At 49.2% G+C, this 26,751-nt stretch overlaps 1 protein-coding gene across 2 annotated transcripts in view; it reads right to left on the bottom strand.

The window, feature by feature from the left end:
- AK8 (adenylate kinase 8) overlaps positions 1 to 26,751 on the bottom strand; it is a 162,717-nt gene that overhangs the window by 100,757 nt on the left and 35,209 nt on the right. For both annotated transcript variants that reach the window (XM_075559083.1, XM_075559084.1), the window contains 4 exons: positions 7,852 to 7,933; positions 7,352 to 7,423; positions 5,562 to 5,762; positions 1,161 to 1,292 (listed from right to left, as the gene is read on the bottom strand). In XM_075559083.1, coding sequence (XP_075415198.1) covers positions 1,161 to 1,292; positions 5,562 to 5,762; positions 7,352 to 7,423; positions 7,852 to 7,933 — 487 coding nt within the window. The remainder of the gene's footprint in view (positions 1 to 1,160; positions 1,293 to 5,561; positions 5,763 to 7,351; positions 7,424 to 7,851; positions 7,934 to 26,751) is intronic.

The following is a 26,751-nucleotide window of genomic DNA, read 5'->3' as shown; positions in this document are numbered from 1 at the left end:
TTTGCCACTGATTTCTGGTTGGTCTCAGTGACTTGAGAATTTTAAGTTGGAGGAAACCCAGGTGAAGAGCATTTTCATTCAAAACTTGATCCTTCTGGGGAAAAAATAAAATAAATACATATGTATGTGTGTATACACATTCCCAAACGTTTATGGAAATTTTCCATTATTTTAATTCCTTTTTCCATATAAACTTTTTGAAGCCCCTTCATAGACAAATATACCTACAATATGTGTGTATAGATATATAAAATAGATGTACATATACACACACATGTTATAAATATTTATGTGGTATGTGTATGGAAATATGTGGAATATATACATACATGTGCGAGAGGCATAAAAGTTTATGGAAAATTCCATTGCCTTTTAATTCCATTTTTCCCCAAACTTTTTTTATGCCTCCCTATATATTTATATATGTGCAAGCGCAGGCCTCGCGTTTTCTAAGTAAATCAGAAGGAGGTTGTGCAGGTGTGCAGAGTATTTGGGGAAAGCGTGCCTTAAACTCCCCCCGACTGAACTGTGCATCTGCTACAATCCTTCCTCCTTTCCAACCCTTTATCCTCTTGACGGCAGACTGGCATCCAAGACCACCTGGGACCCCTCGGAGAAAGACCTGGAGAGCTCATTTCAGTATATTCTCTCCTTCTGGTAAAATATTTATTGGAACGGTGCGGAGCGAGAAGCCCTCCTCTGGCTCAGAAATCGCTCTCCTGCCAGCACAGTGACCGGGGTGGGGGATACCGGGGTGGGGGATACCGCGGGAGGGAGCCAGGAGAAAATAAACAAATCGCAGATCCACATTATGCAGGAGCTGCAGCTTTGAGGGGAAATGCAGCAGTGAGCTGGAAGCACCTCGGGGTGGAACACGGACAAGCCTGTGCTCCAAAGGAGACAGAAAATGACGGCGAGAAAAAGGTCCATCTCTTTGGCTGCGGACATGAGGCTTTTATTGGCTAATGTTTTTACGACAATATTGCTTAGAAGGGACAACTGTTATCCTGGCCCAGATGAACCATCGGGAAATTGTTAGAGCAGACAGCCGGAAAGAAAAATGATGCTGATGGTACGCCGCCCCCCACACCTGTGCCAGTAAAACAGGGACTCGGGGGTGGGGTGGGGTGTAGGAAGGTTCTAGAAGCAGGTCCACTCACCATTGATAAGACCGTATTTCTGTGCCAAGAGAGCAGCCTGCAGACTTTTCCCGCTGCCCACTGGCCCACACAGCAGCACTCTCGGGGTGAACGGGGCATTAGATCGATGGTTGGTTTGGACATAGGTCAGAGCTGCAACGAGAGCATACAAGGTAACCAAGCCGTCCTACATAAAGGAAACCCCCTGACTACACCTTTGCTTTGTCACGGCAGCAATTGTTTCGCCCTTTGCCAGTGCCGTGGGGCCCTCTGTGTGCCTCCCAGCAGCAGGGGGTCAAGCTGGGGGAGAAAGGAGCTCTCTTCAGACCTGGGCCCCGCAGAGGGGGGAGGGCAACGAAATCCGCAGACAGTGTCCCTCTTGACACACCCTGGGATTCCTCTAAAACACAGGGGTGCCTGTACTTCCTGCCAGTTTGAATGGGTGCTGGGGGTGCTGTAGTGGAGGGGACGAGAGAGGGGCGACGGGATGGGGGTTGCCCTGGTCCTGGAATGTGAGATGGTACAGTCTGGGGTTGGGATGCTTCCAGACCGAATTTGAGCGGAGCCTTTAACAGGCTGCTGTGTGGACCAGGCATCTTTCCTGAAGGAGGCCCGCTTTGATACGTGTGGCAGGCTGAGCGGGAGCCGGGCACGCAGGGACTTCTAAAGGACTCAGGAACTGGTGGAAAATAATTTGTGCAGCTGCACCCTGGTGACACCAACTTGGTTGCAAGTCTCCAAAGAGGCAGTGATCAAATAGGTCACTGGAGCGGGCAGGTTGAGCGGCTCTGCCCTGGCCTGTGGTGCAGCCCTGGCATTTGATGAACAAAGAGAAGTGGAAAGGCAGGGGTGGGGGGGTGTCTCCAGCAAGAAGGTTACCCACACAGTGGGGGCGCTGGATGCCAAGAAGTCACTGGGAAACAGGGACTGAACATCAAGCCAGTCACCTCCCACCTGGGTACAAGAACAGGCTGATTAGGCCATTTGGGCAATTGAGCTTGGAGGGAGGTGGGGGGAGGGCTGAGCCAGTCTCAGCCTCCCCCAACCCCTAGCCTGCGTACTTCAAAGCAGTCTCCTTCCCCAGGCCTGCCTCTCCCTCCACCCCCCCCCACCCCCCCCCCCCCCCGACGAGGGCCCAGACCCTCCTATACAGAACAGTGACCCTGTTATACCTTCCTGCCAACTTGCCTCCTAACGATTCTGTCCTGGACCAGGGGCTCAGCCCACACGCCCGCCTTCAGAGACGTAGTCATCCTGAAGCAGTTTACAGGTGTGGCGGGGTGTTTCAACTGTAGCAGTACGGGATATTTGGGGCCCCATGATTCTCTGGGGTTAGGGGACAGCTAGCCTGTGCATCACATGGGCTGAATCCATTAGATACCAAGCAGCACACCCCAAGGTTGTGATACCCCAATCTCTCTAGATAGGATCAGAAGTCCCCTGTGTTGTGGGGGAGACAAACTGACCCTCCGTGGATAACTACGGGGATACGTTCATGGCGCCACCGTTGAAGGCAGGAATCTCGGTGGGATTTTTAAACCAGTTCAGTAGCGATAGTAGGATCTCTCCTTCCTAGAACTAAAGTGGAGGGAAGCCAACGGGCTGTCTGCAAGGGGATGGTGAGCACCATCAATAGCTCTTTTTCACCCCAAGCTGAACACTCCTCTCTTGTGACAAGTTCAACAATCCCAAGAGAGATGTGTTCTTTTTGCCCCCATTACAGGGATGAGTAAGCTGGGCATAGTGGTTATGCCTGGGGCTATGATCCGCAAGGTCGGCAGTTCAAAACCACCAGCAGCTCCACTACCGAAAGACAGAGCTTTTCTCCTGTCATAAACAGCACAGCCTCGGAACCTCACGGGCAGGTCTACCCTGTCCTACAGACTCACTGTGAGTCGGCATCGACAGACACGAAGGCCATGAGTCTGGTTTGGGGCAAACTGCCCGCAGGGTGCTGGCAGGGCAAGCTGCCCAAGGTAGGACCTCAAAGAAGCCACCCACGCCAAGCTCTGCACTCTCAGGCCTTCGCAACCCAGTGCATCCGGAAAACACAGCCCCTATCGGCAAAGCAGCCTGCTTACAAATGATGCTCAATTTACAGTAAATAACTAAGCTAATTAGAAGTAATGATCCCCCAGACAGGCTCAACTTCTAATTATTCTTTTTAAAAATATGTGGTTGCTAGATGCACTGCGGAGAGATTAGGAGCACAACACAGAGAAAATTTTGCATTTCAGTTTTCAATTTCTCTCTCTGCATTATTAATTAATATTAATTAATATTTAGACGCTCTCATTTTTATTTACAATTCTGGGCATGAATTCTTTATGAACGATCATATGAACTTTTAAATTTAATTAAGTAATTTGGAAGTAATTAATGTGTAAATTCAGAACCGTGGCATAAGATAAATGTTGTGGTTGTTTATCTTGTACGAGCGAAGTAGGTCTGCTACTAAAGGCCCTTTTGAGAAGCAGAAGCGCTGGTAAGCTGTAAGGCACCATGAGCCTGGCATTTTTAAAAAGTAGCCTTTGTTCCCAGATGCCCATGGTCCTGGCAGGGCTCCAGGCTGGAGTCCAGGGAGCACCACCTCTCTGCTACCAAAATGGAACTTCCTGGGCAGGCCGCTGGAGAAGGTAAGGAGGAAGGACGCTTTGTGAGGGGTCAAGTGTCTAAAGGATGGGTTCATCTGTTTGAGGGCAAACAGAAAATGTGCTTCCTTTGCCATGAAGGGGACCACTGGGTGTGGAGACACAGGAAGCTTAGCAAAACCTTTTACAAATTATACAGCTACTCAAGAAGATGGAAACAATTATACAGCTACTCGAGAAGGTGGTAACAGCCCACTGTGGAAAAAATGGATGAAAGACTTTGGTATACACACTGGAATACAATGTATTGTTAAAGAACAACAAAGACACTGTGACTCACCTCATGATAGGGGAGGGCTTGGAGGACACTGTGCTGAGTGGAGAAGACAAGCACAAAGGGGCGAGAGCTGTCTGAGACCATTCTTACAGAAAACATCAAGACGAGACTTTCAGACCCACAGAAACCAGTTCTACCTTACAAATCCGGCTAAGCCAGATCATGAACACGGGTACAGGTAAGAGCTGGAAACACAGGGAATCCAGAACAGATTAAACCCCTCAGAATCAATATTGAGAGTAGCAATACCAGGAGGGTAGAGGGAAGATAGGGGTAGAAAGGGGGAACTGATCACAAGGATCTACATATAACCCCCTCCCAGGGGGGCGGACAACAGAAAAGTGGGTGAAGGGAGACGCCAGGCAGTGTAAGACATGACAAAATAATAATAATTTATAAATTATCAAGGGTTCATGAGGGAGGGAGGGGAAAAAAAGAGAAGCTGATTGCAAGGGCTCACCTAGAAAGCAAATGTTTTGAGAATGATGATGGCAACAAATGTATAAATGTGCTTGACACAATGGATGGATTGTGGTAAGAGTTGTACAAGCCCCCAGTAAAAGAATTGTTTAAAAAGAAACCAATTTGGATAGTTACCAGGGATGCGTGGGGAAGCAGTGGGCCAGAGGGTAAGTGGTGAAGTGGGAGCTAATACACGACAGGGTGGGGGGATGGGAAAAGCGGAGGAGCTAAGGGAAACAGAGGAAGCCCGGGAGGTTTGATACATTGTTTAAAACCGTGAATGCAGAGAGGAGGATGCCTGTGAAACCACACCCGATTCACAATTTAAAAGAGAAAAACGCTACAGCTCCTTAGGGACAGAATGGTTGCAACTTGCCCTTCCCCTCTGGATTTTGGACCATGAAAATAACAACAATACTTGATGGTTACTGAGCTCTTTCTTGAACCAGCTCTGGCCTCAGCGCTCTGGGTGCCTGACGTGCAGGATCTCAGTTAACCCTCACCTAAACCAGGGGCGATTTTTGTTCTCATTTTAAGGATGACAAAACTGAGGCTCAGTGGGCTTAGAAAAGTTGCAGCTGGAATGTGGTAGGGGCAGATTTGGACAGATATGACCGGACCCTCAAAGTCTTGGAGTGAGCGTAGTCCTATAAACTAGCTCTCCCTTCTGTGTCATGGTCAGTCCCAACTCCTTGCTACCAGGAGCCCTGTACTCCAACCCTTAGCTTTTCTCCTCCGCCCCCTAAACTTTCTAATCTGCTATGGGGCCTGAAATATGTCCACATCTGCGTGGCGAACACAAGCCCAGGACCTCCACGTGGCCCACTCCCAGATACACCTGAGTGTCCATCAATGAAGCCTCCGCTTGACTCCCACGGTCCCCAGAACGTGGTGGATGTGTGCGGTCCACTGTCACCCTGGGTGACGGCCAGGTAAGGAGGGTAGGTGTGCGGGGGACGCTTGCTCCTTGGATGCGCGTCTGGGGAGAGGGGCCCAGAGGACAGGCGAGTGGAGCTGCCCACTTGTGTTTACCCTGGTAGAAGACATCCACACATGGCTGGTCAGAACTGATGACTTTGAGGATTTTAGGGTACGAGGGCATGATCTTGACGATGTTCCTGTGATAGTCCAGCAGTTTCCGAGCCGTCTCCAGCTCTGAGATGCCCTCCGGTGCCATCAGTCGATTCTGGACCTCAGATTCTGGGGGCCAGTCAAAGGTGGTGTGATAGATCTCTGTAACGGAGAGAGGGGCGGTCAGAATCACCTCGGACACGCAGTAGCTTACACGATTAGGTGGTTGCATCTGGCCTGGGGGCTGCTTGTCCCGGAAATGAGAGTCGCTGAATTCTAGCCGGCAGAGATGGGCCAGGGTGGCTCACCACAAAAGGATGCAGCTCCCAACACCAGTGATGCATAGCAAGGGTGCCTCGTAACGATTGCAACACGTCATCACCAGGCTGGATGCGTGGGGTGATGGGGGCAGCGGTGCATTTGGGAATGAGGGGCTGCTGACCACAAAGTCCGTGTTTCAAAGCTACCAGCTGCGCTGCAGGGGAAAGAGGACTGACGGTCTCTGATTGTGACGATGCGGAGACAACGCTTTTAAAAGTGATTTAGCCATGGAAGTATGTGATATGGGAATATTATATCAAGAGAACTTCCAAACAACAGAAAGAGAAACCACACTTGGCCAATGGTTACCGCGGATGAAGGAGACAGCATCGCTGCTTAGGGCGCATTGAGTTTATGTAAATGGTTGGAATCATTTAGAAAAGTCTATCAATAATGATTGCACAATATGAAGAGTGCAATTGATGGATTATACATGTAGAAGTTGTGGAACTGGAGTATGTTTTGTTGTGTACATTTTTGCCACAATTAGGAAAAAAAATAATTACATGAATAACAATGAGTTCAAGGAAGAAAAATATGTTCTAGAATTGAATGTGGTAAAAATTGTACAACTCTTCTTGATATGGTTGGATGATTGAATGGCATGACATGTGGATGAAGTGTTAATAAAACTGTTTAAAAGATTTACAGCCTTGGGAACCCTACACAGGGCTACTATGAGTGGCATGAACTCGATGGCAGCAGGTTTGGGTTCGGCGGACGCAGAGTTCACCCTCATAGCAATACCACCATACGGTAACGTGTTTGGGTTTTCATCTCCACATACACATGAGAAAACTGAGTCTCAGGGGCGCTGAACAACTTCTCTCAGGTCATAAAGCTAGGAAGACCAGGGCCAGGAAGCCCTAAAGCCAGATCTGCCTGCCCCCCTCCCCACCTCCCCCCGCCCCCGAGCCTGAGCTCAGAAGGTCAGAGGGCTCTCCCATACATGATGGACTACCCTTTCTTAGACGGCCAGTTCAAGGGTCCCCCACAGCACTCGCCAATTCTCCCAGATAACCTCCATGCCTCGCTTTCTGGCTACCCGGGCCGGAGCCATGAGCACCCATCCCAGAGAACAAGGGGTACACACACTTTGTCACAAGGAGGCAGAGATGGTTTCCCTGGTTCCCGGGCTCATCAGAGGGTGAGCCAAATCCCACTTGTCCGGGTATCATGATCCAAGTCCTGGTCTGGATCTGCCATGGTTGGGGCATAGCCTCTAATCCTTCAGGGTCCCCACTTCTTCATCTGCCGAGTTTTATTTCAGCTTTGAGTCCAGCCTGCTACACTTGAGCCTCAGTCTGCCTGTGTGACCTCCCATGAGCCCTCTGGCAAGTGCTCAATAAGCGGGAGGTGGCGGTGTCACTGGGATGATCTCCAAAGCCCATCAAAGTGAGGCAGGAAGCGATGGCTGCAGGTGGCCGTACCGCCAGTTCGAGGGTCGATCCTCTTCCCCACGTTTCTTTCGATCAGGACCAAGTCTGGTGCGCTCAGCACAACTGGGCAGAGGAGAGAGAGAGCGTGTTGAGCAGCAGGTCGGGACATCGCAGCCCTGGACCTGCCTTATGCTTCTCTTGTGCAACGACATGAAACCCAGCATCATTCCCGTTCCTGTGGCTTCCGACAAGAATAGTCTTCTTAGCAGGAAAACACAGAGAGCATGATGGTCTCAGGACAGAGGTCGCTCTTCTGTTGTGTGGGTTTAGCTTATAGCATGTACTTACCCTACCCCGTGCCCACCCCCCTGCTTTTTCTCACTTTGCCAAGGGCCCACCAAGCCTTCTTCTTGGAAGATGCCTGGGCTGAAGCTGGGTACTGGGAAGTCAGTAACACAGATTCGGGGGTCACTCACTTACTCTCCATGGCTCCCATGGGGGCCTGGGGACCAAAGCTCAGGTGGGAGGGACTCAACAGTGAGGCTACTCACCAACGTGTCTGGGGGTGATCCCGAGGGTCTGTATTAGTAGAGCCTGCTCCCGGGTTTCAGGGATACCATCCAGAATCCAGCCCTAGACCGAGAATGGGAAAGATGCTCAATTTAAAAAGTGTATCTCTACAGGTCAGACCACAGACTCAAACGAGCCACTGTCGGCCTATCTTTTTCCGAGCTGCACATATAAATTATTTATTTTTTTCCCTAGAGAGAAAAAGACCCCCTCTCTACACACTATTTTGTCATCTTTTCTCTTTCTGTAGCATAACATTTCCTGACCATCTTCCCAGGGCGCAACGTTTTTTGTTGCTTTCTACCATTGCATGAACTGACATGTGCCCGATGGCAGTGAGTCCCACCTATCATCGTTGTTAGCTGGACTCCCTGTCTGGTTTAAATAGGGGTGTACTTGCACATACATCTTGATGCACATCCAGTAGCCCCAAGGGACAGCTCCAAAAGTTGAAATGAGGCTTTGTTATGGCTTCCAACCCATCACTTTGCCACACCACTCTATAAAATGGCCCAGCCCATTGGAGAGCCCAGTGGCAGAATGCCCTTTTGCCTACACTACGCTCTTCGCCAATCTTGGAGGGAGAAAAAAACTCTGGAGAAAAACATGATAATTGATTTACAAGTCTTTGATTATTGGTACGGACCAATTTTCTTCTTTTTAAAATCATTTTATTAGGGGCTCAGACAACTCTTATCACAATCCATACATACATCCATTATGTAAAGCACATTTGTACATTAATTTTCCTCATCGTTTTTGAAACATTTGCTCTCCATTTAAGCCCCTGAAGTCAGCTCCTCATATTCTCCCTCCCTCCCTGCTCCCAACTCCCTTATGAACCCTTCATAATTTATAAATTATTATTTTGTCATATCTTACACTATAATTTATAAATTATTATTTTGTCATATCTTACACTATCCGATGCCTCCCTTCACCCACTTTTCAGTTGTCCATTCCCCAGGGAGGAAGGAGGTCACATGTAGATCTTTCCATCCCACCCTCCCTCTACCCTCCCAGTATCACCACCTGCACAACTGGTCCTGAAGAGATCATCTGCCTTGGATTCCCTGTGTTTCCAGTTCCTATCTGTACCAGTGTACACCCTCTGGTCTAGCCAGATTTGTAAAGTAGAATTGGGATCATGATAGTGGGGCGGGGGGTAGGAAACATTTAGGAACTATGTTTCATCGTTGCTACCCTAAACTCTGACTGGCTTATCTCCTCCCCGTGACCCTTCCCTAAGGGGATGTCCAATTGCCTACAGATGGGCTTTGGGTCCCCACTCGCCCTCATTCACAGTGATATGATTTTTTGTTCTTTGATGCCTGATACCCGATCCCTTCGACACCTCGTGATCACACAGGCTGGTGTGGTTCTTCCATGTGGGCTTTGTTGCTTCTGAGCTAGAAGGCTGCTTGTTTACCTTCAATTCTTTAAGACCCCAGATGCTATATCTTTTGATAGCCGGGCACCATCAGCTTTCTTCACTACATTTGCTTATGCACCCATTTGCGGACCAATTTTCTTCCATATGTTTATTGGTTCCCTGATTTTTTGTTTTGCTTTTCCAAAATGCCATCTATCGTCTTTCCCCTGGGGGTTTTATCCTTGTACTTATGTATGGGGACTCTTTACAAATTAAAAATATTAACTGAAATTTCTTTCCTTTGTTTTTTTCCTTCAGCAAAAGCTACCACATCCCTTTGTAGCAATCAATGATGCTGGTGTTTTCTGCAGTTCATTTTCGGCCTTTTAGTGTTTTACTTGATGTTGCATTTTACACATAAGTTTTGGGTCAAATCATTCAAGTTTTCCTTCTTTTTTCCACCCCCTCTGGACATTGGCTTTGGACGAATGCATAAAGTGGCCCTTTCTACCACTCCAAACCCCAAGCCCAGTGCCATCTGGTCAATTCCAACTCATAGTGACCCAATAGGACAAAGCAGGGCGGCTGGTGAGGATTTCTGAGGCTGTCAGTCTTTACAGAAGCAGACAGCCTCATCTTTCTCCCAAGGAGCGACTGGTGGACTTGAACTGCCAACCTCATGGTCGGTTAGTAGCTATTTCCACTGTGTCCCCAGAAGTTACTTTATCACCACAAAACTGATGAATATTCACTTGCATTTGAATTGTGTTCTCTTAGGATCCCACTTTTCACATTTAACTATTAAAACAACTACATTTTCTATTGTGAATGATGAGAGACTATGGTTTGATCATTTCCCTGTGGCTTGTCAATCGTCCCAATCTCCCTGATGAGGAACACGACTGTTGGTGAAGTCTAAATCCTGATGTGGCCTTGACTCTAGCACTGGACTTTCTCAACAGCTGCCAACCTCAGCCTGTATATTCTTGTCTATCTTGACATTGTTGGTTTTCTTTATCATTTAGCATTAGGTCTAATGGGACCTGCTCCCCCTTCTTTTTTTTCCCAAAAACTTTTGTTCTCTCAGATAAGCACCGAAAATATTTTGTTAGGAATGAATGAGAATCTTCATGCATTGTGAAGAACATAACCAATGCTACTGAACAACTCATATAGAAATTACTGAGTCGGATCCTAAATTGCTATGTAAGTCTTCACCAAAAATACAATAAAATATAATTAAAATGTGGAGGAATTAAAAAATGTCTGAGTGCTTGCAAACTCTCACCACCATCCAGTCTTTTCAACTCATACTGATGCCGTAGGACAGGGTAGAACTGCCTCTGTGGGTTTCCAACGGTAACTCATTACCAGAGTGGGAAGCGTCATTTTTCTCCCTCAGAGACACTAGTGGTTTCGAACTGCTGACCTCGGGGTTAGCCGCCTACCACAGCCCACTGTGTTCTAGTTTCTCCATCTTCTCACCATACGGTCAGTCTTCATGATGTTGGCCATTCCAGCGGGTATGCGGTGGTATCTCGTGGTGATTTTGACTTGCATTTCCCTAATTGTTAGTGAGGTCCCTGGGGCTGCAAACAGAGTGCGCAACTAGTGGCCTAAAGGTTCGTGGTTTGAACCCATCCAGTGGCCCCACAGAGGGAAGGTCTGGCGATCTGCTCCCGTAAGGAGCGCAGCCACACACCCCGATTGGCCGGTTCTGTGCACGTACACAGGGGTCACCATGAATCAGAACTAACTTGACAGCAATAGATTTGGTTTGGGGTTTTGACTTATTAACAATATTGATGATGGAAGAGCATCTGTTCATGTGCCTATTTGCTATTTATAGTTCTTCTTTGGTAATGTATCTTTGCATTTTTAAAACTGGATTTTTATCTTATTGACGAGTTGTAAGAACTCATTATACATTCTAGATACAAGTCCTTTGCCAGATCAGTGCTTTGTAAATTATATATACTATATTATATGTTATATTATATAAATATATTAAATAATTTGTTTTATATAGATATAAAATATATTTATTCAAATTATACATATAATAGAGATAATATATTCCAATTCCAAAATATAAATTCTACTATAATTTCAGAACTATATTAAGTGTATAGATTAATTTATGAGGACTGACATTTTTACAATGTCAAGTCCACACATCATCTTCCCATGTACTTGAGATTTGTTTACAGCCCTCACCAACGTTCAGGTTAAGTCATTCTCAAGTCCTCCCCAAGTCCCACGAGGCTGGGTTTCCCTGTCCCACACCAGTCCTTTACACTTGGTATCTAGATTAATCAGGCAAAGGGAGCCATGGAACACTGACATCAAGCAGCAAATTGCTCTAACTCTCCATTTTGCCAAAGCAGTTCAAACTGAGGTTTCCAGTTCTGACCCCCAGAAAGGGCCTTCACCTTGCCACAGGACCCCCTTCCTCACAAGCACTGTAAGAACTAGGTTGTTTCAAGGTCAGAGGATGATCTGCTATGGGTGAACTTGGACTCAAGGTTGCTCATAATCCCTAACACTTGGCTTCTCAAGAAATGTGTTTCTTAAGAAATGGAAACAACCACAAAGTGCCTGTGTTTCTTCAATATTTAAATATTGTGGTTCCAACAACCTCAACTGACAGCTAAAAAAATAATTTTAAACTCAACATATTTACAGAGTAAAAAGCGTTGGGAAAAATCAGGCACGCTTTCATTAATTTCTTAAATTATACAGGACATCTCACAGCCACTGAACCCATAGTTTCTAGGACTAATGAAGCAAAAGCAGGAAGAAAAAGAAATGTTTTTAACAGCCTTTTGCTCCCTCAAGTCCTTGTTATAGCCAGCCAAGTGCTGGGCTGCAGCTCCCAAACTGAGCGAACATCTACAGATGTGCCCCACGCCACAGGAACCCGAGACTGGTGCCTGAGAGAGCTCCCTCGCTCACACTCCTGGAAACAGCGCCGGATTTTCCTGAGCTTTAACTAAATCCATACCCTCGTATAGCTACTCTCTGTGTGTGTGTGTGTAATTTGGAGTGGGGAGGATGTGTGAACTTGCTTGCTTCTTATAGTACAAGTGCTGATAATTCTCCTTCAAGTCACTTTTTGAAGCTGGAAGGAGGCTGGAACTCTGTCTTCACTCCGCACCGTGAAAGACCTCTGGCTTTTAATATTGCATTATGGAGTGATCATTATACTCTCGCCCATAAATTTGCAGCCGATATCAGCATGTGGTCCAAAGCTTTTAGAACTATTCGGGGGAACAGCTCGCACCGACTTCTCACTGGAGAAAGCGGGACTTCCAATTACACAGGAAAAGTGCAGCAAAATGAGGAACATCGCCCTCATTAGCCTGGCCTCACTGGCGCACGCAGGAAATGGAAAACAGGAGAAGGCGGGCTCCAGGAACACACCCCAGGCCACTACCCCTGGAGGTCTGTTCTTTCTGTCACAGGGTGGGGGCCCCAGATGCTAACTCTTTAGGTCCCTAGGGCAGGATCCCATCCTGTAGAGCAGCCCCAGGACCTTCAGCCCCGCCCTGGCCCAAGCTGGTTGTTCCATTTGGAAGGAAAAGCCCGGTGACCAAGGTGTCTGCATCAGGGAACGTCAGTCCTGGAGGGTATTCAAGTTGGCAGCTCTGGGCTTAAGCCACTGGTGCTTGGAGAAGGTCTTTTTTTTTTTAAATCATTTTATTGGGGCTCATACAACACTTATCACAATCCAGACATCCGTCCATTGTGTCAAGCACATTTGGACATTTGTTGTCATCATCCTCAAAACATCTGCTTTCCACTCGAGCCCCTGGCATCAGCTCATTTTTTACCCCTCCCTCCTCATTCCCCCCTCCCTCATGAACCCTTGACAATTTACAAGTCATTATTATTCTGTCATATCTTACACTGTCCAACGTCTCCCTTCATCCACTTTTCTGTTGACTGATCTCCAGAGAGGAGGTTATATGTAGAACCTTGTAATTGGTTCCCATTTCTACCCCACCTTCCTTCCACCCTCCCAGTATCACCACTCTTACCACTGGACATGAGAGGTTCTGTCCTGGATTCCCTGTGTTTCCAGTTCCTATCTGTACCAGTGCACATCCTCCTGTCCAGCTGGATTTGTAGGGTACAATTGCGATCATGATAGTTGGGGGGAGGAAGCATTTAGGAAGTAGAGGAAATTTGTATTTTTCATCATTGCTACACTGCCCCCTGACTGGCTCGTCTCCTCCTCAAGACCCTTCTGTAAGGGATGTCCAGTTGCCCAAAAATGGCCTGTGGGTTCCCACTCTGCACTCCCCCTCATTTACAATGGTGTGGGTTTTGTTCTTTGATGCCTGATCCCTTCGACACCTCGTGATCACACAAGCTGGTGTGCTTCTTCCATGTGAGCTTTGTTGCTTCTGAGCCGGCTTGTTTACCCTCAAGCCTTTGAGACCCCAGACACTGTATCTTTTGGTAGCCGGGCAAGAGACGGTCTCTCCCAGAGCATTTGCATCCATAGAGGTGCTGTGCGACTGCTCGGGTGCAAGTGGCTGCACTTTCAAGGGGAAACAGCAACTTTGCTGAGAACAACATCATGGCCACAAAAGTAAGAAGTCATCGATCGCGCCTGCCGTTGTGGGACATTACAGACCAGGTGTCCCCAAACTACGGCCCGCCGAGGACATTTATCCAGCCCACTGGGTGTTTTTGCCCCATTTGGTATTTTTTACTTCGAAGTAAAATGTGTGCACTGTGCATAGAAATTTGTTCATAGTATTTTTTCAACTCTAGTCCAGCCCTCCAACGGGTCTGAGGGACAGTGAACTGGCCCCGTGTGTAAAAAGTTTGAGGACCCCTGTCAGACCTTCCAAACTACCCTGCATGTTAGGTTCCTGGGTCTGAGTACCAGGAGTGGCTCCGTGAGGAGGGAGCAGTCAACCCCTAATTAGAATCCATTATCCGTCTTCTTGACACTTCAGTGAAATGCCTAGTCCACTCTAGCACTGCAGCTTTGTGCCGGGCAGGTTAATTGATATTCTGCTGCCTTCGCTCGCCATACCCCCGTGGCTCGGTTCTGTTTTATCACACATCAAAAAGGCCGTATGCTCAGGGCACTCCATGCACCAGCGCAGGGCTGGAGGTCCGCACAGCTGCGAGGAGTATGGTATCACAGGAGGGACAAGCACCAAGCAGATGTCACAGTTGGAAAAAAAAAAAGAAAGAAAGGAAGAAAGAAAGAAAGAAAAGAAGGCAGGCAGCCTAGGGAACCTGGTGGGGCCCTCAGAGCACAGCCTGATGCCTAACAGGCCTTCCTGCTCTGTGCAAACACTGGCCTTTGCGGCCCTCCTGACTATTATTAAAGTGCAATTAGCAACTTCACTTGGAAAGACTTTGTTGCCCCGCTGGGTCCTCCACCTTTCTGATGAGCTGCCCTTCATCTCCTCCCCTCTCCGCCAGGACCAGAGCCTGGGCGTTCCCATGGGCTCAGCCCTAGCCCCCAGCCCCGCCCCTGAGGCTGTGCCCATCTCCAGTGCTCACAGAGAAGGCTCCATTGCAGGGTCTCCCTGGAGCCAAATGCTGATTTTGCTCGGTCCCAAGGAAGCACAGACTGGGAGGCTGAAGGTTTGGATTCAATAAATCCAATTCGCGCCAGCTCCCAAGTCTGAACCGGGGCAAGCAGCACAAAATGCATCACAGAACGCCACCCCCTTTGGTATTTCAAATGAAGTATGTTGTGGTGTCTGACATATATAGATATATATAAAGAGGTTTTATCAGCCAAAAGGAAACAAAAGAAATGCATTTTCAAAGATCAAGTTTAGGATGCTGATTTGTTCTAAAACCAATCATTGAGAACAAGGTACCGATTTTGATGAACACAAAAGCTCTCTGAGTAGCCAGTTTATTCAAAACCATGAAAATCCAGATTCACATAGAGAACAGTGGCCGTTTCCTTCGGACCAGAGACATAGACTGTACATGATCTCAGACTGCCTGGCATATGAAACTCATCTGGAAGACGGCTAGCAAGAATCTGTGCCATTGCTGGACGTACTCAACAATAGCAGCGAGGGCTGGCATTGCTGATGGTGCCACAGGTATACGATGGTAATGGATGGGGTCACTCCTGACACTTGCTCTTCCACACCGGCCGGCTATCCTGGCCGCAGCCCAATTGTGCATAAGCCCCCGCAGTGCTGAAGTGCACGGAGGGGTTTTTCTAAATAACAAACGGTGTCAAATGCTACCTTTCCCAATCAATGGCACACGCGTGAAGTTTGTACACAGCGCCCAGCTGGAGGAAAACCTGTGCTTCAAGACCCATAGGTTAAGAGCCAGTGAGCTCTAGAGGGTTAAAAATCAGATAAAGATAGATTTGAGTGTGTTGAACGGACTTTCTGTTGGTTTCCAAACACGGTAGCTAAAATTTATTTTTAAATCAAATTCACACTGACTGTTTGTGCTGCCCCTGAGGTAGAGAGACCAGTTTGAAAAGCACGTTCTTCTGCCCTGGAATGGATTAGGTCACCCACCCCACCCGATCCCTTCTTTGAAAGTCCACCTCTGACAGCTTTTCGTTCTCCACTTTAGACACGCCGGCTCTGCATGAAAGGGCATGGCGGAGATCATCCGGTAAGGCCCAATGAATGGATCCATTGCTGTCAGACATCTTAGAGCATGTCTGCAGTGTAGACCCGTCTCTTCAGAAACAAAGTTAGCTCTGTTAGGGTGCCAGGTTTTCTGCAGGTGAAAAGCAGGGGTTTGGGAGCCTGTCACCCCCGGCATATCAAACTACATGACTGTCTGATTCGAAACGGCCAACACCAGTCCATGGCAGCTCACTAATGCCTAGATGATCAATCATTATGCATTCCGTTTCATTTAGGACAACTTCCAACTGTCCTAGACTCGCACCCCATGCAGTCCACGTTCCAACTATTCACGGAGGTTTGCAATGGTTTCTTTTCCTTTCCAGTCGTGCTCCGTCAACGAATGAAAGTCCCCAAAGCTTTGCTCCATCCATTAAAGTCAACTCTCCTGTGAGGAGGCAGCTCTTCCCCAGTCGGACCGTGAGTGCCTGCCAACCTGGGTGCCTCGTCCTCCAGCACTATGGCAGACAATGTCACACTGCTGTTCACAAGGTTCCCCACGGCTTAGCTCACGGAAGTGGACTGCGTGCTCCTTCTTCCTACTCTGCCTTCGTCTGGAAGCTCAGTCGAAACCTGTTCTCCATGGGTGACCCTGCTGTGTAGCTCCCAGCATCACAGCCACAGCACAACAAACTGACAGACCCGAATGTCAAGTTCAAGAGGGATGATGTCACATTCATCATGACAAGGAACCTCTCAATATCTATCTCGAAGGATAGAACTGCAGAAGGTCTGTGACAGGAGGACCAGGTGCTCCAACTATCAGTGGGAGGAAAAACCCCAACCACTAAAGCCAAGGCTGCGGCTGCTCGCGCTGAGGCCATCAAGGGTCTTGTGAAGCCCACAGAGGTCAAGGCCAAGATCCTAATGGGCGTCAACCGCAAGCTCAGCCGACTGGCCTACATTGCCCACCCCAAGCTTGGCAAGCGGGCTCGGGCACGTATTGCCAAGGGTCTGAGGCTCTGCCAAGGGTCTGAGGCTCTGCCGGCCCAAGGCCAAGGCACAAAGCAAGGCTGATGCTCCAGCCAAGGCCACGACTCCAGCAAAAGCTCCCAAAGGCGCCCCTGCCCCAGCTCAAGCTCCCAAAGGCCCCCAGGCTCCCACAAAGTAGAGTTCTCTGTGAGGGCGAGAGGGACTGGTGTGAGCCCTGGGCTGCTGCCTGCACGGCGCTGGTGTCTTCTTGTGCTGTTTGTTGTACAAATAAACCCACGTGGCACTGAAAAAAAAAAAAAAGGAATTCTACTAATGCCTTCAGTCTGAAATTGATCAAATTGCTTTGATGTGGTGGTGACAACTGTACTGTGAAAGTTGGAAACAAAAAGAAAGGACTAGTAGTTGGAAAACATGGCTTTGGTGACAGGTAGACGGGAAGCCAGAGATCACATGATAGAATTTTGCAAAACCAAGACTTCTTTACCGCCAATACCTTGTTTCAACAACATAAAAGGCGACCACACTTGTGGGATTTTCCCGATGCAATACACACGAATCAAACTGACTAAATCTGTGGGAAGAGACAATGGAGAAACTCAATATTATCAGCCGATACAAGGCAAGGTGCTACGTGTGGAACAGACTATCAATCGCTCATGCGAGTTCAAGGTGAAGCTGAAGAAAATTGCAACTAGTCTGCAATATGAACTTTAGTGAATCCCACCAAAATTTAAAGAGCATCTCAAGGATAGATTTGACATATTGAACATGAACACCTGGAGAACAGACAAGCTGTGGGATGACATCGAGAACATTACGTTCCTCCATCTGGCAGGCTCCATCAGAACAATGCACTGCCAGCCTCTAGTCCCTCTCCTCGAGCCCAAACTCAGTCTCCATCCAGGCTCAGCGCTGAGGCTGGGACAACAGCTCACGACTTTCCAAGTTCATCCTCTACTCAGGTTCAAGTCTCTCTTCTCCTCAGAAACTGGCCTTCATTCATTCCCTTACTCCAAAACAAATCAACTCCAGACAACTGTTCTATCGTACATACATGGAATCACATGCGTCGGCATCAACTCTACAGAACGGGTCTGGTTCTTCATTATTTCTTCAGAGCAGGAGATTTCATCAGTCTGAAATGCCACAACTCGCTGCCATCGAGTCCAGTCTGGCTCACAGAGACTCTACGGGACAGAGCAGAACTGCCCCTGTGGGTGTCCGAGACTGTGAACCTTCACGGGAGCAGAAAGCCTCATCTTTCTCTCAAGGAGGTTTTGAACTGCTGACCTTGTGGTTAGCAGCCCGACACATAGCCTACTGCACCATTGGGACTCCCTGCATCAGTTTAAATACTAGAATTCCACAAAGTCTCAATAAATAGAAAGGCATTCCAATGAAATATGCATTTTCAAATCAGCATTTTCATGTATAGTTAGTGTTACAGGCAGTCTGCATATTTGGGTGGGAATTTGGTCGATACGGTGTGCTATCTATTATGGCGTGTTGTTGTTAGCTGCCACTGAGGAAGTTCTGGGCCACAGCAGCCCCAAGCACATCAGAATGAAGCGCCGTCCGGCCCTGGGCCAGCCTCGCACGTGCTCCTATGCCTGAGGCCATTGTTGCAGCCACTGTGTCCGTCCATCTCGTTGAGGGCCTCTTCTTCGCTGCCCTTCTACTTTACCAAGCATGATGTCCTCGTCCAGGGACCGATTTCTCCTGCCAACACGTCCAAAGTACGTAAGCCATTGGCTCACTATCCTTGCCTCGAAGGTATACTTAGAATATACTTCTTCCACAACAGACTTGTCTGTCCAGGGGACTTTCAGTCTGCCTCACCAGCACACCACAGTTCACACGCATCAGTTCTTTCCCAGTCTTCCTTACACAGTGCCCACCGTTCACATGCAGATGAGGCCACTCAAGTGCACCTCAGTGCTCAAAGTAACATCCTTGCTTTTCAATTCTCTAAAGAGGCTTGGCAGCAGATTGACCCCATGCGACTCGTTTGATCTCTTGACTGCTGCTTCCATGAGCATTGATTGTGGATCCAAGTAAGACGAAATCCTTCACAACGCCAATCTTTTCTCCACTTATCACTGTATTACCGACTGGCCTAGTTGTGAGGATTTGGGTCTTCTTTATATTGGGTTCTATTCCACACTGAAGGTTACAATCTTCATCAGCAAGTGCCTCGAGCCCCCTCACTTTCAGCAAGCAAGACTGTTGTCATCTGGATAGCTCCGGCTGTTAATAAAACTGCCTCCAGTCCTGATGCCACTTCTCCTCCATATAAGCCAGCTTCTCTGATGATTTGCTCAGTACACAGATGGAATTGGAGAGAGGATACAACCCTCATGCACACCTTGACTGATATTAAACCATGCCGTAGTCCCTTGTTCTGTTTGCACAACTGCCTCTCGACACACGCACACATCCTGTAAGCGCACAACAAAGTGTTCTGGAGTCCCTCTTCTTCTCAAGGCTATCCAGAGTTTGTTGTGACCCCCACACTAAGAGGCCTTGCCATACCTATTGCAGCTTGGGGAAAAGTAAATGCCAAGACTCACCCACCTTAGTTTTCCATAATTCTTCATAATCCTATCAACTGATGACTTTGACCTAGATGGAAACCCTAGGCCCCCAGTCACCAACTGTTTCCCTGTTTTCTTATCTGTAAAATAATAACACCACCTATACCTCATAGTAGGAGTCCTGGTGGTGCAGAGGTTATGGGTTGGGTTGCTAACCGCAAGGTAAGCAGTTCAAAACCACCAGCTGTTCCCTGGGAGAAAGACAAGGCTTTCTACTTCCATAAAGTTACAGTCTTGTCATTCCACAGGTGCAGTTCTACCCTGTCCAGTAGGGTCACTGTGGGTCGGAATCAACTCCATGGCGTGAGTTTTGGAAACTTCCTAGTGTTTAGGGTTACATGGCACAATGCACATAAAGCGTTAGCACAATGGCTGGCAGACAGCATGTGCGCCGCAAATGGACGTCTCTCCTTTTGTTCAGCCTCCTGGCCGGCCCCCACCGTGCTTGCCACAGTTGGCAAATAATTTAAAGCAACAACTACGACACTAAGAAAAGGAGAAAGAGGAGCTTTGACCTGGTCTGGTGAAAGGGGTGTGTTAGTCTGGGTCGACCAGAGAAACACATTCATAAACACGCATATGTGTATAAGGGAGAGGTTTATGTACAAGAGGAACTGAACATTGAAAAACATCCCAACCCAGTCCAGTTCAAGGCCATAAGTCTGATATTAGCCCATATGTCCAATACCAATCTCCAGACTCATGAAACAAATGCAATGAAGCCAAATGCAGGATGACCACAAGCCAGTGGGTAGAAAGTGTTTGGATCTAGTGGTGTTGTAAGCATCTCAGTGCTGGCAGGTCTCTCTCTGTGGCTTCCCCGGCTTCTGAGATCTGGTTGCGTCCATGTGGCTTGTCTTCGGCAATGTCTCCCAGGGAGTAGTAGAAAGAAAGCGGTGTCTTCTGCCTCCAAGGAGGAAGTCCCAGATTTCCCAGAATTCTCAGGAGAAGGCCATGCCCACAGAGGTCTCCTTGGCTGTCTCCAGATTGACAGCCTAGACTCCACCCCTACACTCTTAATCCTTACACTGACGCCAGATTAGGTGACTGCCACAAGGGGTTTCTTGGCTTGCTTACTCTTCTCTGCTCTCTCTGACCAAATGTGTCACCATCCAGTTGGTGGCCTGCTTGGAATCCAGTTCAAGCCTTTTCCGGTGTCACCACATCTCTCCCACATTGTCCACTGCTCCCAAGTCTGTTTACATTTGTGCAAACAGCAGACACGCCCCTGCCTTTTAAAATCATCTTTTCCCTCCAGGCTGCCGCGACAGGGACCACAGGACATCGAGCATCCATCAGCAGCCTGGCTGCCAATCTGCACAACGCTCAAGGGAAAGCGCCTTCCTCCCGCGTGCGTGGCTGGTCAGCATGCCGACAGGTGGTCTGCGTGGGTCCTTCACAAGCCTTAGCTCCATCCACCAACCAGTCCCGGCCCGGATGGCGCACCGCAGCACTGGAAATTAGGGAACCCGCAGAGTCCTCACGGCGCTTCTAGCTGCGACGTGCAAAGCCCTCGGAAGGCCCTGGCTCGCTGTGACGCTTGCTGTAAGTTTTCCGAGCAGGGTCCAGACCTCTCTCTCTGATCCCCTGCAAGCCCAACTGCATTTGTCTTCGAGGAGCACACAGCCCAGAGCTGCTGATCAATAAAACCGCACCCCTCGGAGGCTGCATGGGACATCTATAAACCCGTGAAGGTCAAGACAAGCCCGTGCCCACTGTCTGCGGGATGACAGCCCAATGACGCCGCCAGGAGTAAAGCAAACAGCTGGAGGGCCTGCCCACCAGCATCCGGCTCCTCCACCCAGAGAACGTTTCTCTATAAAACATTGGCTCACGACAGAGGCCTAAATCTGCTACCAAAAAGGGAACAACAACAAAAAGTGGCAGGGGTGGGTAAGGGGTGGAGTGGCCTAGAAATCCACAAGTACATTTTTAACCTTTGGTTACACGGTCTGGTTAATGGTGAAGAACCTGAGAGTCTGAACGAGACGGATGAGAAGTGCACCTGTGAGCACACGCTGGGATCCTGCGTTGGATGGGCATCACAGAGACCCTCCCACCCGCTCTGGAAATGACCTGCTTGCAGGGTGCATCACCGATCCTCTTCCTGACTCCCAGAATTGGGGAGGAGGGGTCAAAGGCAGAATGGTCCAAGTTTGGAACTTGCCCATGGCATTCTTCCTTCTGCTCAAGACAGCGATTGTGTGGAACCTGTTTTCTGCTAAACAGATATTTCTAGAAGGCTTGCTTTCTTCTCAAGTAACACGTGGATCCTTTCCTCCGGTCGGCAGGTGTTCTTCTGGGCCACGGACTCCTTGGCTTTCAGTGGGGGTGATTTCTGTACCTCCCACCCACCTACACCAAGAGTTGTATGAAAACAGACTCCGCTTTGTTTCGTTCTCAGCATCCGCTGAGCTAAGTTACCTCCTGAAGCCAAGGAGCAGGTCTATATTAGGAGTACGTTTCCTAAAACCAAAGATTAATGATGAGAAACGAGCGATCGCAAAAACAGCAAGCACTCACTGCCATCAAGTCAATTTCAATTCACAGCATCCCTATAAGGCAGAGTGGGTCTCCAACACTGTAAATCTTGGCAGACTAAAGCCGCCTCATCTTTCTTCCTGGGAGAGGCCGATGGTTTTGACCTGCTGACCTTGTGGTCAGAAGCCCAATGTGTCCTCAATGATGCCACCGGGTTCCTAAATAAGTGATATAGTTTCATGGCTGTGAATTTTACTACACCCCTTTGGTATGCATGTGGAAGGCAGTCAGTCCTCAGGATGATAAATGCAATTTGAGTCAAGTTCATGGGTACCCCCTAAGACGTACCTATTGAAAATCTCATAGGACAGTGGTAAGGACTCCGCCAGGAAATGCCTCAGAGCCTGGTGCAGTCTCTGTCTGAAGCGTCCCATGTGCTAATCCAGGCCATTATTTTCACCCTTCTCTCACTGGACCACCCTGCTCTCCAGCGCCTCCGTTTAGCCTTTGTTCTGGTTTTAGGTTTTGTTCTTCCTGATTTGGAGGACAACAAGATCACAGGCCCAAACAGTTGTTGGACAAGCTAACAGTTTTTGAACTTTGCTGAAATAGAGGCCAATTATGTCCCGATGACCCCTCAGTCTCCGGCTCTGTTATCTCGTTTGCTTTAGGTGGCTCAAGGCAGAGTGGGGGTTTGGACTCTTGATCAGTTATGCTGGATGTGAAAGGGCATGTTTGAATCCGGTACCAGAATGTGGTCTGGGGAGTCGTATCTCATAGGCACAGGCATGGTGTAAAGTCACAGTAGGTCTCAATCTTGCTAGCCAAAGGGTGGCCTCAACCGGGGCAGAGGCTCTGAGGCTCGTGGCTTAGGAAGGAGAATGAAGAAATGCCGTGAGTGAGCCAGAAGGGAGGCGGAGGCAGGTACCGTGGGCAGCTGGGAGGTGAAGGACGCTCACCTAGCTGTGGAACATCAGGGCAGCAGAGTCCTGACTGAGTTGCATTCAAGGCCCTTTCCTGATAGGTGTGAGCTCCGGGCGGCTTTCGGAATGCTCCGCATCGGGCACAGCTCACTTCCACCATCTTCCCGACCGGGCCTCACCCCCAGCCACAGGGGAACGATCCCAAGGGCACTCGCCACGTACAAAAAGCCGGGGCAAATGGATGGCAGCGAGTGAGGCAGGCTGCTGCCAGCCCTGACAGGCCATTCATCTCTTTTCCCTCGGGCACGACCTTTGAACCTGCTGGTCTGTCATAGACCTCACTCAAACCGTGACTCTGTGAGCCTGCTCTGTGCCTTGCCGCTGGGTTATGGGCTGATCCCAAAGTATACAGGACTGTGTCTTAACACAAAGCAATGGACGAGGGAGCTTCCAAACGTTGGCAGGGAAAAACATCCACTACTTTCTAATTCCAGCTTTCCACAACTTTCTGAAGGCCCCCTGGTGGGCAGCTCCTTCTTCTGTTTGCATGTGACCCTCTCTAGTTGCCTTCACCTAGTTCTGTTAATGGGGGTAAGCCTCGCCTCAGCCTAGGCAGACCCCAGGGCTGGGCGCTGTGCTGAGCACTCTGTCGTATGACCTCCCTCAGTCAGAGAGCCAGGCGACCCATGCACTGACGGGCACGACTGTCCCACAGCAGGCCGAGCCTGCGGGTGGATGGCAGGGGGCTCGTGCCCAGGAATGGCCACGCTCTCTCACTGGTTCCCCTCTGCCCTCTCCCATCTGCTGCCCCCCCTCCAGCTGGGATATGTGAGGGACGGCGCACACCACCCCAGAGAGGAGGGCAGGAGCCATCTGTGGGACCATCGTGTCTCATTCCTGATGCCTTTTCATGATGGCCAACGTAGATGGGCACCTTGCTTCCTCCCCTTGCTAGCTCTTTTGGTGCATACATGTGGCTCAGAAGTAATATTGAAAAATGTGAAGGCAATTAGTCAGATGATGGTGCTTTCATTTGTTTTTAAAAGTAGATGTATGGCTCTCGAATAATTTTTAAATGTCTATGAGGGACAGGATTGGCTCTTCCATCTCAAGAGTTTGCCGACCCCTGGTACCAGAGAAAACATCCTCCCTTTTCCCCACTCAGGCTGTGTTCGAGCTTGTGACCTACTGGCTCAGTCTGGCTCTATTGCTAGTGTTGGCCACCTTCACATCCGCTCCAACCCAACCTTCTGTGTAAGGCAACAACGTGGCCTGGCCCGCCCCACCTTGGCGGGGGTTGCGATGTTTGAGCCCGAGGGGCTAGCCCATCTCATGGAGGGCCGCTCTACTTTACCGACACGATGCCCATCTGGTGGCACAAACACATCCTTGTTAAAGGCCCGCTACAGGCTCAGCCAGCAGTGTAATGATATAATTCCATGTCAACTTGATAAAAGAACGATGGGGTAGAGTCTATCCTGTCAATCAGGTCACAGTCTGATGATGCCTCCTTGTGGGCGTGGTCTTCTCATGGGGATTCTGGGAATTTCCTCTCTCTTGATTCTGCCATCGGAAGAGGCGGGCCACACACCTTCTCTCTGTGTCAACTTCCTGTTGAGGAGACCCCTCTGAGAGCTGGAGGAGCTATTGCTGAGATGCTCCCGTGCCATTGGATCCACAGGACTTTCCGGCCTGTGATCTTCCCGCATCTGGCATCATTGCATGTGCTACCTGAGTCTAAGGAGGAATTCATAGACTGGTATTGGACTTAAGGGTTAACATCCGACTTATGGACTTGACCTGGCCTGGGCTGGGATGTTTTCTCAATATGCAATTGCTCTGTGATATAAAGCTCTATGGTACACACATGAGTGTCTCTGGTTTTGTTTCTCTCATGAACCCGGCCTAACACAGCCAGGGATGAGGCACCAGTGTGGCAGTGTGTAAAATCCCTGCTGCCCTGGCTCACTGCTCTCTAGTCTCAGCCAGGTCCCCTCCTCTACCCAGGCCTCAGTTTTCCCCGTCTGAAAAACACGTAGTAGCTCAGAGATTTTCTAAAGAGGATTTGAAGAAAGGTTTAGATGCTCGTTTTGATGATGTGTGTTCGTGTCATGGGTTTGGGTTTTGTTTTTGTGGGCTCATTTGTCCCATTTATCCCAAGGCCTCCTCTTTCACCTCTTCCTTTCCGCAGGCCAAGGGCCGTGTGGATCAAAAACAGAGACACCAAAGTCACAGTCATGGAAGCCACGCTGACTCAGAGCGACCCTCCAGGACAGGAGGAGCTGCTGCCCCAGCCAGTTACTGAGACTACAACTCTTTATGGACATAGAAAGCCCTGTCTTTCTCAGAGGAGCAGCTGGTGGTTTCGAACTGCTGATCTTGAAGTTAGCAGCCCAATGGGTACCATAGGTCACAAGGGTATGGACAGGACTAAGATCAACTAGGAAATAAAGACCCCAGGGAGGATTACTGTTCTTCCCGGGCCACTGCGACCACCAGCGCCGCCCAGACCTCCTCTGCCTGGACTGGAGGCAGAAGACAGTCCTGGAGAAGGGTCCGAGCAGGTGCCTCTGTGGGGCTGGGGTCCTGGGATCTTCTGACAGGGAGGTGCCTGGCCAGCTCACAGAAGCAATACTACAAGCCTCGCCTTCTTTTATCCTGCAGCTGGACTTCAGGCCCAGAGAATGAATCGGATGATCCCCAGGAGGGAGTAGGAAGATGAGGTCTTCCCAGGTCTGGCCCCCGAGTCACAAACAAGTCAGGTGCAATAGCACCTTTCGTCAGGTGGCCAGTGGCCTGGTACACCTGCTCACCCAGGCTTCCAAGTCAGGTCCTGGACTCCCTGTGTGAAAGAGGAAGCCAGGGCCGTTCATGTGTTTAAAGCCGAGCTGATGGAAGGAATGGAGAGGAAACATGCAGACAAGTCTCAGCACACGGTGGCAAGATCAGTTCTCAGAAATACGGACTTTGGGTGTTGTGCCGCAACCCCACCTTTCCGGACAACTGTTGACCTTGATCAAGAAGTGGGAGCCCAGAGACAAATGGGAAGTGAGAAGCACTAATCATGGAAGGCCGTTTTAAGAGGTGAGGAGGACAGCTGCTAAAGAGACCTCCATGGTTTGGGGCATTAGCCAAAAATTTTACCCCCAGGAAACTTTAAGACCAATAGGTTCAAATTGGGACATGCAGATTGTAAATGCCTTCCCCTCCCTGGGCCAGTAGCAAGCCGGAGAGGTTTCGCTGAGATGGCACTGCATTCTGCAGATAGATAACATTTACTGAGCACCCAGCCCAGGCCAGGTGCCAAGGGTGCTGGTTGGGGGACCTGTGGTGAGTGGGAGAGACACCGCCCCTGCCCTCACAGAGCTCAGTCCAGATGGTACTGGGAAAGCACTGGCGAGGAAGAAAGAGGAGAAAAAAGTATAGCGGGAAACCCAGTCTAGTCTAGTCTAGTCTAGGAGTGGGCAGGCCAAAGAGGATTCCCTGAAGATCTGTCTAAAGTGAGCCGAAGGAGTTATTCAAACTGTGACAAGTAGTTGTCCAGCTGCCTGGTACAGGTACTTAGAACAGTGAGAAAATGTCTGTGGATATTAGTGCTCGATTGTTGTGCAACAAATGATCACAATCTTAGCTGCTCGTGCTGTCCCACAGCTTCCCGTGGGCCAAGAGTTTGGCACAGCTCAGCCCAGTTCTCTGTTCAGGATCTCACCAGCCGGTGATGGAGGTGGTGGGCTGTGTTCTCATCTGGAGGCTTAACTGAGGAGGAATCCCCTCCAGGTGTGAATTCGGGTTTGGGGTAGAATCCGTTTCCTTGCAGTTGTATGACTGAAGGTCCCAGCTGCTTGCTGGCTGAAGCCTAGAGGCTGCCTGAAGCCCCTTGGCCCGGGCTTCTCCAGCATGGCAGCTTACTTCATCCAGCGAGCGAGGAAACGCTCTG

The sequence above is a fragment of the Tenrec ecaudatus genome, chromosome 10 (assembly GCF_050624435.1).
Source record: "Tenrec ecaudatus isolate mTenEca1 chromosome 10, mTenEca1.hap1, whole genome shotgun sequence".
NCBI lineage: Eukaryota > Metazoa > Chordata > Mammalia > Afrosoricida > Tenrecidae > Tenrec > Tenrec ecaudatus.
Note: the sequence above shows the minus strand (reverse complement) of the source record. Positions and strands in the feature narration are given on the sequence as shown.